General features: G+C 55.1%; 1 protein-coding gene across 1 annotated transcript; it reads right to left on the bottom strand.

Moving 5' to 3' along the window:
- Positions 1-945: 945 nt before the first annotated feature.
- On the bottom strand, positions 946-14,168 carry PRKD2 (protein kinase D2). Its single transcript, XM_069089091.1, has 18 exons — positions 13,681-14,168; positions 11,637-11,775; positions 11,135-11,266; positions 9,921-10,075; positions 9,526-9,748; positions 8,013-8,090; positions 7,758-7,911; positions 6,450-6,567; positions 6,224-6,301; positions 5,719-5,980; positions 5,547-5,599; positions 5,131-5,203; positions 3,909-4,015; positions 3,559-3,720; positions 3,172-3,270; positions 2,302-2,569; positions 1,569-1,654; positions 946-1,441 (listed from the first exon to the last, which is right to left on the bottom strand). The coding sequence occupies exons 1-18, from the start codon at positions 13,936-13,938 to the stop codon at positions 1,187-1,189; spliced, it is 2,700 nt and encodes an 899-aa protein (XP_068945192.1). The 5' UTR covers positions 13,939-14,168; the 3' UTR covers positions 946-1,186.
- Between the last annotated feature and the right edge of the window lie 756 nt (positions 14,169-14,924).

Below are 14,924 nucleotides of genomic sequence, written 5' to 3' on the forward strand. Positions count from 1 at the left end.
GGATTGAACTTTTTCTATTTAATTCCAAAGGGGGGGGGGGGAAAGAAGTCTAAAGGAGATTTTTGTCTCCAGGTAAGAAAATCCTTCTTATTAGAGCTGCCTAAAAACGGGATGGATTGCAACCGGAGGGAGCGGTCTTCAGGCTTGATTGGAGGGGAATTGCCCAGAGGTCATTGGCCTGGCTCATGGAGAATCTGAGCCCCGGTTCCATCTCTGACATGGGCTGTGATGCGGACAAACCATGTCTTGTCGAAAACTGTTGCCTTGTGTCTAAAATGAGGGAATTGAACTCAGTGGCTTCCAAAGCCCCATACATCTCAGCCATCAGTCCAGGCTGGCTGAACTGGGCTTGTTTCAAAAGTGGCCTCCTCACCTCAGTCTGATACAGTGACAAGCCCGGGCAGGAATCTCCTGAGCTATCCCTTCCCATCTAGACCGCTGTATCTCCACCTAGAGAAGCTTTGTGGAGTCTGTTCTAGCTCTGACCTTCCCTCTTCTAAGGGCCTCCCAGCTCTGAGATTCCCTGTTCTAAGGGCCCTTCCTTCCGATGATCTTGAGAGGCTCAGGTAGAATTCAGAAACATGTAATGATCTTTCCAGGGTCTCCTCCCACCTCAATAGGTTGAGCACTGTCTGTCTCCCCAGCCCCATCTTTTCGAAAAGGAGGGGTCTTGACTCCCCCTGGTGGTCCAACTGCGTGGCTGCCCCACAGGACTTCATAGGCTAATAGATGGAGATCAGGAATCGACCTTGGAAGTCCCATCCCCCAAAGGTCCTGCCCCCATCACCTCCTGCTATAGCATCCATCGGGAGCCCTAGAGTCCTTATGCTGGAAGGGCAGAGAAGGCACCCCAAAAGGAGCTCCTAGAGGACCCTCAGGGTATCACCCTCTATGAGAAGGCCCAGCATCGGGGGACAGTCAGACAGACCGATGGACAAAAGGGGCTCAAAGACAAGTCCTTTACTGTTCCAGAGAGAGGGGCATGTAGGGGCGGGGCGGCGGGGCACAGTCCAGGGCTGTTCCTGGTTATCTCTCACCCCACCTCTGGCCCTCCTCAGTTCTCCGGGTGTAAGGGGCCAGGGGGGGTGGGGATGGGGGCAGGAGCCGGAACAGGCCAGTCATGTAGAGAGAAAAGGCAGCCTTCCTTCCACCGGAGGCGCTTGGAGATCCCGGTTGGCCAGCAGCCTCAGAGGACGCTGACCCTCTCGGCCAGGCCCTGCATCTCGTGGTCCTGAAGCGGGAAGGGCTGCTCGAGCCTCCCCAGGCCCCCGCCCCCGTCTCCGGGGTCCCCACTCTCTCCTGTCCCGCGCAGGTGAGCCGGGTAAGGCAGCGTGTGCTCAGCGGCAAACTGCTCCCAGCGCGCGTCGTCACTCTCATGGGTGATGTACCGCTCCCCCATCTTGCGCTCCAGCTCCCGCAGGTCCAGCCAGGTCTGGTAGTCCTGGGAGGGGAAGAGCTAACGAGGGAGGGGACCACCCACCAGCCCCACCCCCAATGGGCCCCGAAATTCCCGCCCCTGCTGCCCACTCGGCCAATGGGAGAGGGCCGGGGCCACCCCCACCGCTCACCTGGAGCCAGGGGTGGCTGAGGGACTTGTCTACACTGTAGCGCTTCCGCATCTTCACCTGCAGCAGGTTGTTGATCAGGTCTATGGCTGTGGGTGCGAGGAACAGGATGTGGGGGACGGTCCGGCCACTCAGCCTCCCTGCCTGGAGCAGCCCAGCCCTCCTCAAGGCGTCAGACAGCTGGGCGTTCAGTTCCCCCTTCCTCATTCATCCATTCCCCTCCCCTCTGTCCTCCCAGCAGGCACCGGCATTCCTAAAATGCACCTTCAATGCAACAGTAGCCTTTAGCCATCTCGGAACTCCATGAGGCCAGTGACCTAATGTCTCCGATCTGGACCTGGGCTCACTTGTATGACTGAACTCTCCGAAGAGGGGACACCTGCTACCTCTCTCTGCCTCTACAGAGTTCCACCTTGGAATCTTGGAAGGTTTCCTGGGGGACTTTGGGAGGCCAATTAAATCCCTGGCCCAAGGTGGAAAGCTAGCACTTTGAGGCAGGGTTTGAGTTCAGGTTGGGGGGTTCCAAGGCCTGCTCTCCTCTTAGACTGCATGGTATCAGAACAATTAAGGAAGGAGGGACATGAAGTTTGGATGCCACAGTTCTGCATGGATCTGTGTGGGACCTTCAGCACTGACTGGAGTGAGGTCACACAGTCAGCTAGCATTCTGCCCTGGGCCTTCTTCACCCATCAGCTGGAGACTCTCCTCCTCCTACCCCTTGGTCCCAGTGGGGTACCTCCTGCAGAGATGTGGCTCCAGGGGCTGGCTGGGTACATGAAGGCCGCATTCTGGATCTGGTCGTTAATGTCCTCATCCTCATTAAAGGGGAAGGTGCCACTGAGGCTGACGTACATGATCACACCCACAGACCACATGTCCAGTGAGCGGTTGTAGCCCTGATTCAGCAACACCTCAGGAGCCAGGTACGCGGGGGTGCCCACTACTGAGCGGCGGAAAGACTTCTCCCCAATTATACGCGCGAATCCAAAGTCACAGAGTTTTACCTGTTGGCAGGGAGGGGGCCTTAAAAACCACCTAAGCCAGGCCCCCATTGTACTACAGGCTCAGAAAGGGGAACTAGGTGGGTGATAGCTTCTCAGGGTACCACCTCCACCCAACCTTGGATTGCTCCCTCACCTTTTGTCAACCTGTCCCCCCCAAACCTTCAACATTGCTACGTGGGAGGAACCTCTGTGCATCCTAAACTCCTCAGTTGTAGGGATGGTCCAGAGTAGCACATATACCCATCCTCCAGACCTCCAGAGACCATGCCTTCCTCTCTGGGGCAGCCATTCCAACCATCCCCCCACCCCCAGGCATGGACCCCCATCTTGCTGGAGGATCAGTAATCCAATCAACACTTTTGCTCCTGGAAAGGGCCCCATCCCCCATCTCTGGCATTTCCCAGACAAACACCCAGCCTTTCCTGGCTGTAGCTCCCCTAATCTGTACTGTTTTATAAGCTCCCTGAGGGCAGGGCTTGCCTCACTCTTGTAATGCATCCCCAGTGCACCTAGGACAGTGCTTGGTACACAGCAGATAAATACCCTTCCATTAGCTTATGCTTAGTAGGGCAAGGCTAGGCAGGGGCTCCTCGAGACCTGACCTGGGGGAAGGGGTCTGCTGAGGCCAAAAGCACATTCTCGGGCTTCAGGTCACAGTGAACGATGTTCTTGAAGTGCAGATGTCTTAGGGCCACCAGAATCTGGGGGACAAGCCAAACAGGGGCCCAGTGAGGAGAACCTGCCTCCCCTGGCTTCTCCTTCCTCATCGCCATCACCTTGGCTTAGGGGAGAAGGAATGGACTGGAAAGAGGAGGAGGACAGAATGGAGAAAGGAAGGGGGGGACAGGATGAAGAGGGGAGGGGACAGGATGAAGGGGGCGGGGGCTAAAAGAAAGGGAAGGACAGACTGCAGGGGGAGTAGGGAGCTGAAGGCGGGCTCTAAGGTGGGGTAGAGGACCTACTGGAGGGGAGCAGGACCAGGGCGTCACCTGAGTGATGAGGAACTTGGTGAGCCTCTCAGGCAGCCGTCCCTTTTCACTGGACAGAATCATCTCCAGCATGTCTCCGTGAAGCTTCTCCATCACCACAAACACCTTTTCAGGGGTCTCAAACATACACTCCAGATTCACGATTCCTGGGTGCCGAAGACTCTGCCAAGGCCAGATGGGGGGAGGGGGAGAGTTCAAGCCCTTCCCTCCCAACCCCAGCTAGCTTCCTGTATACCCCTCCCTCCACCCTCCCCTCCCCCTGACAGCCCCAGCCAGACAGGGGCTGGGGCAGGGACTGTGTGTCCAAGGAAGGATGGTCAGCCCTGCGGCCTTGAAGCCGGGGCCCTCACCTGCAGGATGGCCACCTCGTTCCGGAGCTGGCTCTCCTGCTTGGTGGGGAACCGCAGTTTGTCGATTACCTTCACAGCCACATCTCTGCCTGTCTTCCTGTGTTTCCCTGCGGACGGCAGGTGTGGGGGTCAGTCCTACACCATCATTCCCCCCACCCCTGGAGGGCAGCCCAATTTATAGGTGAGGCTCCTGAAAGGGGGCTAGGCTCAGACTCAGAAGCCTTGGGCTGAAATCCTGGGTCTGATGCTAACTAGCCTGTTTCCTCATCTGTAAAATGAGAGTAGTAATTACCTTATCCTACTTGCCCTTACAGGACTGTGTTACTGTTCAGTCATTTCAGAAATGTCTGATTCTCTGTGACCCCAAGTTTTCTTGGCAAAGATACTGAAGTGATTTGCCATTTTCTTCTCTGGTTCATTTTACAGATAAGGAAACTGAGGCAAAGTGAAGTGCCTTGCCCAGGTTCACACAGCTAGTAAGTAAGTGTCTGAGGCAGGATTTGAACTCAGGTCTTCCTGATTCCAGGCCCATGGCTCTAATCACTGCACCACCTACAGCTGCCCCATCATCAGCCCTACACCTTAGAATCTCACAGACCTGCCTGGGGGCACTGAGAGGTTATGTTCACACAACTAGTAATATGTCAAAGGCAGGACTTAAACAAAGATCCTTCATAATCTGAGGTCAGCTCTCTCTGAAGCCAGGGTGGGAGGAATCCCTTATTATAGCATACATCCAGGGTGTCCCAGAAGTCTTGGTGCAGTTTTAATCTATTAAGCTTTGAACTGCCAAGACTTTTGGGATGCCCTGTATATGAGTTAATATTATTATTAAGGTAGAAATGCCTCAATAACAATTAAACAACCGTATAACACTCTGAGGCTTGCAAATGAACTCATCTGATATATTAATGTATTTGATCCCCATAACAACCCTCTGAAATGAGTGCTATTATTATCCCCATTTGAGGAATGTGAGGACTTGTCCCCGTTATACAGGGAATAAGTGTGAAACAGAATTCAAACTCGGGTCTTCCTGACTCCCAAGTTCAGCCCTCTATCAGCCTAGCGGCCTCACTGAGAAAATGGGGAAAAACTTGGCAGATGAGTCTCTAGGGGAGTGGATCAGGGGGTCCTCGGAAGGGAGGCACGTGAGAATGTCCCTAGTGTTCAGAATCCAGCGTCCCCAGCCCAATGGCCCAATGGCGCTTTGTGTTTTTACCTCCATAGACAACGCCAAACTGCCCAGAGCCTAGCACCTCATCAGGGAAGATCTGGTAGACTGTGGCGATGTCCTGGGGGGAGGCAGAGTGGTCAGGGAGGAAGGGAGGGTGGGGAAACCTCAGAGAGGGGAAGACAGGAGGGAAGAGGGGTCAGAGGGAGAGAGATGTGGAGAAACAAGATGAGAGGGAGAGAAAGGGAGATGGATAGACAAGGAGGGGGATTGAGAGAGAAAAGGGAAAAGACAGGGGAAGAGGAGAGGTGGGGAGAAAGGATGAGAAATGGGAAAAGGGAGCTGAATGGAAGCAGGATGGGGGACACAGGAAGGAAAGCAGGGCTTGGGGAGGGGGGCAGGCAGAAGAAAGGCATAGAGGGGCATTAAGGAGAACAGCTGGAGGAATGCCAGAGCAGTCTCACCACATTCTCCTGGATCTGGCTGTTAGACACAGAGATGCTCAGAGAGGCCTGCCCTAAAGAAGTAAGGGACACATGAGCGCAAGCCATATCACCCATGGCCCAGGCCACCAACCCTTGGGACAGTGCCTCACCCATCCAAACTCACTGAACATTGGGACAACCTGGGACTCACTGTGGGGCTCGTGGCCAGGAGTGCTAGGGGCATCCTGCAGAATGACTGGCATCAGGGCCTGGCGGATGGCCGTCTCCCAGCCCCGAGCAGTCTCGGCCCCCTGCCCACCACCTGGGCCGCCAGGGGCTAGGATGGGTGTCTCGCCCACGAAGTAGGTGGTGTTGGCAGTGACAATCTCAAAACAGTGTGGGTTGGTGCCCGGGGGCACCAGGGAGAAGTTCTGGGCTGGCTCCACAGCCAAGATCTCAGACAAGGGGATCTCCTGATGGAACACAGAAGGGTCAAGATGCAGCCAACAAGAAATAGGATTTTGGTTCTAAAGCCAATCAGTACACAGGGTTTTGGCCCTCCACCGTTCCATCCAAACACCACCCAGCAGAAGCAGTAAGAAATAAACCTCCCCCAGTCCCTAGGGGGCTTCTCCCAGTAGCGCAGTGGTGTCCCAGGTTCAGATCTCCACTCCCAAGGAGGATGGGTGGGGCAAGGCCTTGGGACCAGGATGTACCTTGTAGTATCTGTTGGTTGTGTTGTTCTGGAAGAGGGTAAGGCACTTGCAATCAAGCCTCCAGTAGTGACGTTTCCTCTGTAAGGAGGGACCAGTTGTCAGCCCAAGGCAGCTGAGCTCTTCCCTGGGGTCTACAACCCATCTCCAGGCCAGACAACCCCAGGAAAAAACAACGGGAGAGCCAGAGGCTCCCCTTCCCCACTCATTGGTCCCGAGGTCCACTCACCAATGTGTCCTTGTTGCTGTAGTGAACGACCCACCCCTCTCGGAGGGTCGTGCTGGACTTTCGGGTTGTGTGTCTCACAGACTGGACAACTCTCATCAGGGGGATATACCCAAGGGAACTGGGAGAGGAGAGAAGATGGAATCACAGTCAAAGGGAACAGGCAAAATCAATTACGGACGTGTCCAAGACAGAAAGGACCTTAGAACAAACTGCAAGGGAAGGAAAGAATCAATGCTGGGAAGGCTGGGGAAAGACAGGCACACTGATACATTGTTGGTAGAGCTGTTAAAGGGTCCAAACATAACTGAAAGCAATTTGGAATGGTGGTAAAAAAAAGGAGGGGGAGGGGAGACAAAAATGTCTAGCTGCACCCCAAGGAGGTCCCCATCAGAAAGAAAGTTTCCTAACACACTCAAGTCTTCACTGCAGCATTTTTAGGGGTAGCAAAAAGCAGGAAACAACTTAGGAGCCCATCAATTGGGGAATGGCCAGATCACTTCTGTAGAGAACTATTTCTGCACCATAAAGAAATGCAAAGAAATCAGGAAATATGGGAAGACACATACAGTAGCAGAAGCAGGAAAACAGTAAACAGAGACTATGACAAGGTTAATGAAAGAATACCAGCAAAAGAAAACTTCATGGTGTGTAATTATGATAAGGGCACTGGGCCTGAAGTCATGAAGACCTGAATTCAAATCCACACTCAGATACTGCTTAGCTGTGTGACCCTGGGTAAATCACTTCACCCAAGTCCACCTCAGTTTCCTTATCTGTAAAATGAGCTGGAGAAGGAAATGGCAAAACCACTCCAGTATCTCTGCCAAGAAAACCCCAAATGAGGTCACAGTGAGTCTGACGGGTCTATTGGACCGAACCACAAAAAATGATAATGACCAAGGCTGGCTCTGAAACCTGCTTCCCCTCTTTGGGGAGCAGGGGGATGCAGGGGCAGGGTATCACATGCTCTGTCAGAGAAGGTGAATGTGTTGATTAGTTTGGAAGAATTACTATTTTTTAACCTTTGTTACAAGGGATGGTTTAATGGAGAGTGGGACAGGAGATGATAGGTTTAGAAATTAAGGCAGAGTAGAAACGAAAATACGTAAATTTAAATAAGATTTTTAAAAAGTTAAAGAATGTAACATCAGAGCTGGAAGGGACCTAGGAACATAAGACATCAGGGCTGGAGAGAACTTTAGAGACCATCTAGATGGACCTGAGTAAACCAAGGCCCAGACAGCAAGCTAAAAGCCACGTGTGAGATGACATGCAGGGAGGGACTTGGTTGGATGTTAGTGTCAATACCTTTGGGCCTTGCTGGCTTCGCCCTCCTCTTCCTCACTGGCCCTCAGGGCATTCTCGGCATGGGAGCCAGGGATGACCCCAGAATCATCAGACTCATCCATCATAGAACCCTTGTCAGAGTCCCCAAAGTCACTGGCCTCTTCCATGGGCACATCTATCAGAGGGGGCGGAAGTGACCACAGAGCTCAGGGATCCCTGGAGATGTCTCTTCCCCATGGGCCCAGCCCTCTCCCTCCCTTCCAGCCATCTTCTCACCACCATTAATGAGTGCCTCTCCCAGGCAGTCGTTGGGGACTCGGGTGGCACAGCGTTTGTGACAGTTAAATTTGCAATCTGCAGGTGGGGAGAGTTAAAGGAAAGTCTCATGAGCTCTGGTGTCTTTGCCTCCTCCTCCCCAGGCCATCCCCACCGTCTACGGGGGAGCTGAGGATCCAGGAAACATCCATTTCAGCCACTTCACCTCCCTAATGAGGATTTGGGGCTTCAGCTTATCCAGAGACCCCAACCAACAGCCCTAAGAATCACCCAGTACCTGCCCCAGAGTGGGCATTTAGCTAACACCCACTGATTGGCCCATGGACTGACTATCTGACCCCCAAACTCCACCTCCACTGCCATCAGCTCTGGATGGGAATGGAGGGCAGTGGCCTGAAACAGTCTCTAAGGACAGGTGTGACATTACTGTTTTAGAAGCCTGACACTCTAAAATCACAAACCGCTAAAACACCAAGTCTTTGCTTCTACCCAGTTTCACATTCTAAGGTTCTAAAACCCCAAGGATTCTCCTGAAGCAAATCCAGCATCCACAAAGTCATGCTGGTGATATTCCAAGATCCTCAAATTTCATTGTGGGATCAACACCCCATCATGACGACTTTGCAAAAGCATTTGTATGCCCACAATTTAGAGGGATAAGTGCTCTTCACTCCTTCATTTAAAATTCTAACATTCTGAAATCTGACGGCTAAATAATGTTCTAGGTATCCAGGCCAAAGATTCTAAGCTAAGTCTAACATTCTCCATGTCTGTTTCTAAGGTTCTCTATCCTAAGCCTGAAGTTCCAGATATGTTTCTAAGGTTCTCTAATTCTGACGTTCTAGGTGTCTGTTCTACAGTTCTCTGTTCTAAGTCTAATGTTTTAGGTGGCTTTTTATGGTTCTCTATTCTAAGCATCTGTCTCTGCAGTTCTCTAAGCCTGATGTTCTAGATTCTGTCCCCAAGATTCTGTTTTGAGCCTCATGTTCTAGGTGATGGTTCCAAGGTTCTCCATTATACCTATTATGTTCTGGGTATCTGATTCTAAGGTTCTCTGTTCTAGGCCTAATCTGTTTTCAGTGTCTGTTTCTGAGGTTCTCTATTCTAAGTCTAATATTCTACGTGTGGGGTTCCAAGATTCTTTGTTCCAAGTCTAATGTTTTAGGTGCCTTTTTATGGTTCTCTATTCCAGGCATCTATTTCTGCAGTTCTCTGTTATAAACCCGATGGTCTAGGTGTCTGTTCCGGAGGTTCTTTATTCTAAGCCTAATGTTTTAGGTATCTGTTTCTATCATTCTCTATTCTAGGTATCTGATTACAAGGTTCTCTATTCTAAGTCTAATGTTCTTGGAGTCTGGTCCCAAGGTTCTCTGTTCTAAGCCTGATGTTCTAGGTGTCTAGTTCCACGGATTTCTAACCTACCATTTTCGGTATCTCTTGCTAAGATTCTGAGTTTCTCTGCTTCCCTGGGGATTTTGCCTCCCTTGTTCCCCTCTGACCTCTACCTGCTGACCTTTGCATTGGAGGCCCTGTCGAAAGAGGCCTTTCAAGAGCTTCTTGCAGGCCTGGCAGACCGTGGGCCGAGTATAGCTGTGGATGAGGAAGGTGTGCGGGACCTTGACCTTGGAGAGCAGCAGCTTGTCCAGCTCAATGGGACGGCCCATGTAGGACGCAGAGGAGGAGGAAGAGGAAGATGAGGGCAGGCGGCGTGAAGATGTCTCAGTCGAGCTGCGGCTCTGTCCAGAAGGAAAGGAAGTCACAGTCTCCTCCCCACCCCCATGACCCCTTGTCCTAAAGTACAATCATTTCTAGGGGGAAGAATCCAGAACCCCAAGTCTGGGTCTCGTCTCTGGGAAGGACCCTCCCACGTCCACTCCTGCCACCAAGCAGCAGCCTCAGGGTCCTCACCAGCTCATCGGATGTGCAAGGCAGAGACTCAGATGTGCCCAGCCAAAGGGAGTGACCGCTGGCCAGCGAGGTGGAGGAGAGACGGCGCTTCCGGGCCCCACTACAGTTGTTTGGGATGCTGAAGGCACAGCGTTTGTGGTAATTCAGCCCACAGCCTAGAGTCAGAGGGGAGAGACTCAGGGGACAGAAACTGCTCCTGCTGAGACCCTAAGCAGCCTGGACCCTGCCCCACTCCGCTGAGCGGCAGTCCTCAGCCCTCTCATCACACTGCCTCCCCAGACCTGAGGTCAGCCTAACATCTTTCCAACAACACTTAATTCTTCCTAGATTCTCCCACATCACAGTAACTTCTCTGGCTGCCTCAAAGCCCTCAAATTCCTTCCTCTTTCTAGACCTTCCCCATTTCAAAAGGTGCCCCTGCCAGGGTGCCTCTCATCTCCCTGAAGGTTGCCTCCAGCTAAAGGTCCCTATCTCTCCCTGTCAAGAACCCAGAAAATGTTCCTCTGCTGAGGGGACTCCAATGTAGCTTCCTTCTCCTCCCTTAACAGGGTCTTACCTCTTCCATTGAGAGAGCCATACCTAAGAGTCTGGAGACTGGAACAATCAGGACCCTTAATTTCACTTTTTGAAGAGGCACTGTACAGTACAGGGAAAGGGGCTCCTACCCGAGTCTCAGGACCTGGGTTCAAATCCTGCCTCTGATGCTTACTACCTGGATCCATCTTCCTTCTACCAGAGCTTCCTAATCTAAAATGAGCAGGTGTGACGCAATATTCTAGTCTTTCAACGCGCTATTCTTCCAAATGTAGAAGCAGCAAGTCTACAGAGTGTACCTCCAGGGCAGGAACACTTGGCTGGCATGCCTCCCTACCATAGCCTATTATCTGTGTGACCCTTGGAAGTCAATAACCTCTCAGTGCCCTAAGGCAACTTTCTAAGACCACAAGCTGAAGGGCAGGCACTAATCTGGCCTGGTAGGGGGGCTTCCTGACCAGGAGCTCCCTACACCAAAGAAACCACAAGTCTGGTAAAAAAAAATCTTGCTGTTTAGATCTAAGCTCAGTTGTTTCTTTCTGCTAAAAGAGCAGCCCTTACATCTCAGGGCCTCAACACAAAGCCCAGTTGACCCTGGCCTAAGTACACCTCTGCATACCAAACCTGATCTGATGCCTCAGTTGTCCACCATTCATCCCTTCCTGATACTGCTGGCTCACCATCACACTTGAGGCCCTGGCGCACCAGTCCGAACAACATCTCCCCGCAGTGGTCGCAGAAAGCCGGAGCTCGATAGGAGTGTACCGTGAGGGCATGTGGCCGAATCTGGAAGTCCTCAAAAGTGGCAGAAGCTGAGGGAGGGCAGGTGACTCGTGGTCAAGACTTGGTAGGACAGGGCACAGGGATCCAGACCCCCTCTGTGCACAGGGCTTGGCACAGGGGGAGAGCTTCTTATGATAAACATAAGAAAGGAAAGAACCCTGGAAAGGGTCCCAGAAGACCCAGCCCTTCTTCTCCACCATTAATTCACTGCATGACGTGAGCAAGAAAATTTCTTCCTCCTTGGGTCTCAGTTTCCCCTTTTGTCAAATGGAGTAGAGACCAAAAGGGTCCTTTCCATCTTCCCTTTTAAGGTTCCATGATCTGATAATTCTCAAATTGAAAGGATCCTCTGACCCTTATCTGCATCCCCAGTTCTCCAAGACAGAGTGACCCCCTTACCCGACAGCACCACCTCTACCAGGTCACCTTCCTGTATATCCCCAGCAGACCGAACCAGCTGCAGGAGGTTAGCAGAGGTGGGGTCATGCTTGAACAGTAAGATCTTGTCATAGAGACCGTAGAAGCCGCACTCGGGGAACTGGGGGGGGCGGGAGTCAAGGTGTTAGTGAATCTCCAAAGGTTTCCCTGAGTAAGCCCAGAACCCTCCCAAGGTTGGGCCCATTTCCCCCGGAAACACAAGGGCCTCCAAGGCCCTGCCCCTCCCTTCCTTCTCCACCCCCAAACACACACACACACACACACACACACACACACATACACACACACACACACACACACACACACACAAACAGCCAGGTGTTCTGGGATGAGAACCTGGAAGTGGGGGGGGAGCAATGCAAAGAGTAGAGGGGAGTCTGGGACACCTGGAACCTGCTCTAGCCTCTTGATCTATGCAGGAAAGCCTGGTGATCCCAACCCTAGACCCCTTCTCCCTCTTCCCCCTCCCCCCTCCAGTTTCCTTCCCAGTTCTATTGTTCTCCAAACACCTGGCCTGGAGCCCAGCCTTGGAGAGGCTAAAGGAGGGTTGGGGGGGGGGGGGGGGAAGGAGGGGAGGTGGCTTCAATACTGTCCGGGAAAGGAATCTAGGGCCCAAAGCCTGGGTCTTCTTTCTTCCAGACTGGCATGCATATGGGGGGCCATGGGTTAAAAGGCTCTGAGTTAAAAGGCAGGATGGAAGAAATGCCCCCAACCTCCACCCAGAGCCCAAAGGGCCCCTGGACGATCACTGTCCCTAATCAACCTCCACCCACAGGCACATTTCTAGATCAGTTGGGGGGGGGGCGGGGTCAGGAACTGAAACCAGCCTAGAAACAGAAAATGAAACCAAGCAGGTAGAGGATGGAAGAGAAGGTGTAAACACGCCTGGCCTGGGAGGAGAGCTGGGGCCTGGTCCTGAGGGTAAGGGGTGAGGGGCAGTGTCCAGCATCCTCCCGGCCCCTCCTTCTGGCAGACCTGGGCTCCAGCCTTACCAGCTGACTGTGGCCTCAGGTAAGTCCCTTCTCTCCCCTGGGCCTAGGCCTGCCCTTCCTTCTCTTTAGTCAGGGGATGGGATGGGTTCAGTTATCTCTAAGGTGTCTGCCTCCAAGCCCTGACATTCCCTGCTCTGAGGCCTCTCTCAGTCCTGACATTCCTTGTTCTAAGGTCCCTCCCAGCTCTGACATTCTAAAGTACCTTCCAGTCCTGACGTTCCCTGTTCTAAGGGCCCTCCCAGTAACATTCCAGGTTCTAAGGACCCTCCCAGCCCTGTCATTCCCTGTTCTAAGCCCCACCTCCACCCCCAGCTCTAGATATCTCCTGTTCTAAGGGCACTTCCAGCTAGGACATTCCATGTTCTAAGGTGCTTGCCAGGTCAGATATTCTCTGGGTCTAATATTCTGTGACATCAAAGTCAGGCTATCCCTAGTTCTCCAAGCATTCTCCTGATGCCCTGGCACAGGAGCATTGGGCCCCTTCCCCCCTATTCTATGCCCTGCCCAGGTCTGCTCCCTTCACCCCTCTCACTCTTCCCCCCCACCCCCATCCTTTCACCATCTCATGGAGGCTCCCATCCACCCCATACTTCTGGGACGGACACCCAGTGCCTCACACACACACACACACACACGCGCACACACACACACACACACACACACACACACACACACACACATTACGGGGATCAGGGAGGGAGAGCCCGGCCCCCTCTCCCAACATCTGGCCTCACACCTGCCCCAGCCCCAGAACACACCTGGCTGGCCTGCCCCCTCCCACCCTGTACTCACACGCCCTCCAGAGCTCCCTCCCGAAGCAGGCTCTCTCGAAGCCTCACCGTTTCCCGGGGCTCTCTCCGCCCTCCCGGGTGTCCTCCCAGGTGCTGTCCCCCGCCGCCTCCCCCCCTCCCCCGGTCCCTTAAGGAGAGGCTGGCCCGGGGTTCTGGAGGCAGCGGGGCCAGCTTCGGGCTCCAGGATCCCTGGGGCCCTTCCCGGGAATTCAGTCCCCGCACCTTCTGGTCCACGATGGAGCACGCCAGCTGCTTGACGTGGGCCAGGTCCGCGGCAGCGGGCAGCAGCACGAACTCGCGGGTCAGCCCGATCTGGATGTGGAAGGAGACCCCGCCGGGGGCCGGGGCCAGCACGAGGGGCGGCTGCTGCGGCTGAGGCTGCAGTGGCGGCTCGGGTCCCGCGTTGGCGGGGGGCGGTGACCCCGGCCCCGGGGAGAGGGGGAGCCCGGCGGGAACGGAGGAAGCCGCCGGGGCGGCCATCGGGGGCCGACGGGATGGCACCCGGCCACCTCACGCCCACATCCACCCGCGATCGTGGGGGTGGCACGCGTGGAGTGGGGGCGGAGGCGCACCCTCGGGTCGGGACTCCCCGCGCCCGGAGGGTCAGCCGGCTAGGGAGGGGAGGGATGGGGCGCTGAGGGGACCCGGGGACGGAGAGGTCCGGACACCCCGCTGGGCCCCCACGCGGGCGGAGAGGACCGGACCCGGGGGGACCTGAGGAAGCTTGGGGGGCTCGGGGGTTACCGGGCGGGCTCGGGCTCGGCGGGCCGGGGTCACGGTCGCCGCGGGCGGGCGGGGGTCGCGGGGCTCCTTTCCCGCCCCCGCCCCCCGCGCTGGGAACTTTGTAACTCGGCGGCGGCGGCGGCGGCGGCCCAGGAGGAAGTGTCCTGACCGACGGCGCGGGCAGCCAATCAGCGTGGCCTGCGGTGACGTCAGCGGCCTAGAGGGGGGCAGGGCCCAGGGGCCCTGGGGGCCCGGGGACCCCGCGGCCCCCAAACCTCGGGCTGGGGCTCCAGGGCTAGACCGGCTTGGGTGGGCGGGGGGCGCGGGAAGACTTCTCCCAGACCCAGAGAGTGAAGCGACGGGGGTGGGGGGCCCAAGCCGACTCCTCCCCCACACCCCCGACCCCGCCCCGCCCAGGTCCCGGAAACAAACTTTCCCCAGCGCCGCACGGAGTCCCCACGCGTGGGCCCCGACCGCTCCCCGTGTTCCAGGCCCCAGGACGCCCTGGAGGGAGCTACCCCGGGATGGTGGGGAGGATGCCCGAGGGGCCCCCCACTGCTGGGGGTAGGAGAGGCGGGGGTCCCGAGACCCTCCGGCCGTAACTTGTTAAGGGGAAGGGGGCGGTAGGAGGCCGGGAAGTGTTGCCTAGAGAACCCAGCGCTAGAGCAAAGGGGCAGCACCCCCCTCCCAGGAGGCTGGAGGTGCTCAGGGGAGGAGGGGGGCCTCAGGGGGTGAGGGGTTGG

Source organism: Petaurus breviceps, unplaced genomic scaffold, assembly GCF_028583685.1.
Source record: "Petaurus breviceps papuanus isolate PSGF00001 unplaced genomic scaffold, PetGlider_PUasm1.0 185, whole genome shotgun sequence".
Taxonomy (NCBI): Eukaryota; Metazoa; Chordata; class Mammalia; order Diprotodontia; family Petauridae; genus Petaurus; species Petaurus breviceps.

Bases quoted from the DNA above. Each gene is read 5' to 3' on its own strand.
- PRKD2 (XM_069089091.1), bottom strand. From the start codon at position 13,938: ATGGCCGCCCCGGCGGCTTCCTCCGTTCCCGCCGGGCTCCCCCTCTCC. The intron at 6,568-7,757 runs GTATTGACACTA...CTCCTCTCCCAG, and splicing joins GAAGCCAGCAAGGCCCAAAG to TTCCCTTGGGTATATCCCCC. The intron at 2,570-3,171 runs GTCAGGTCTCGA...CCCTGCCAACAG, and splicing joins CAGCAGACCCCTTCCCCCAG to GTAAAACTCTGTGACTTTGG.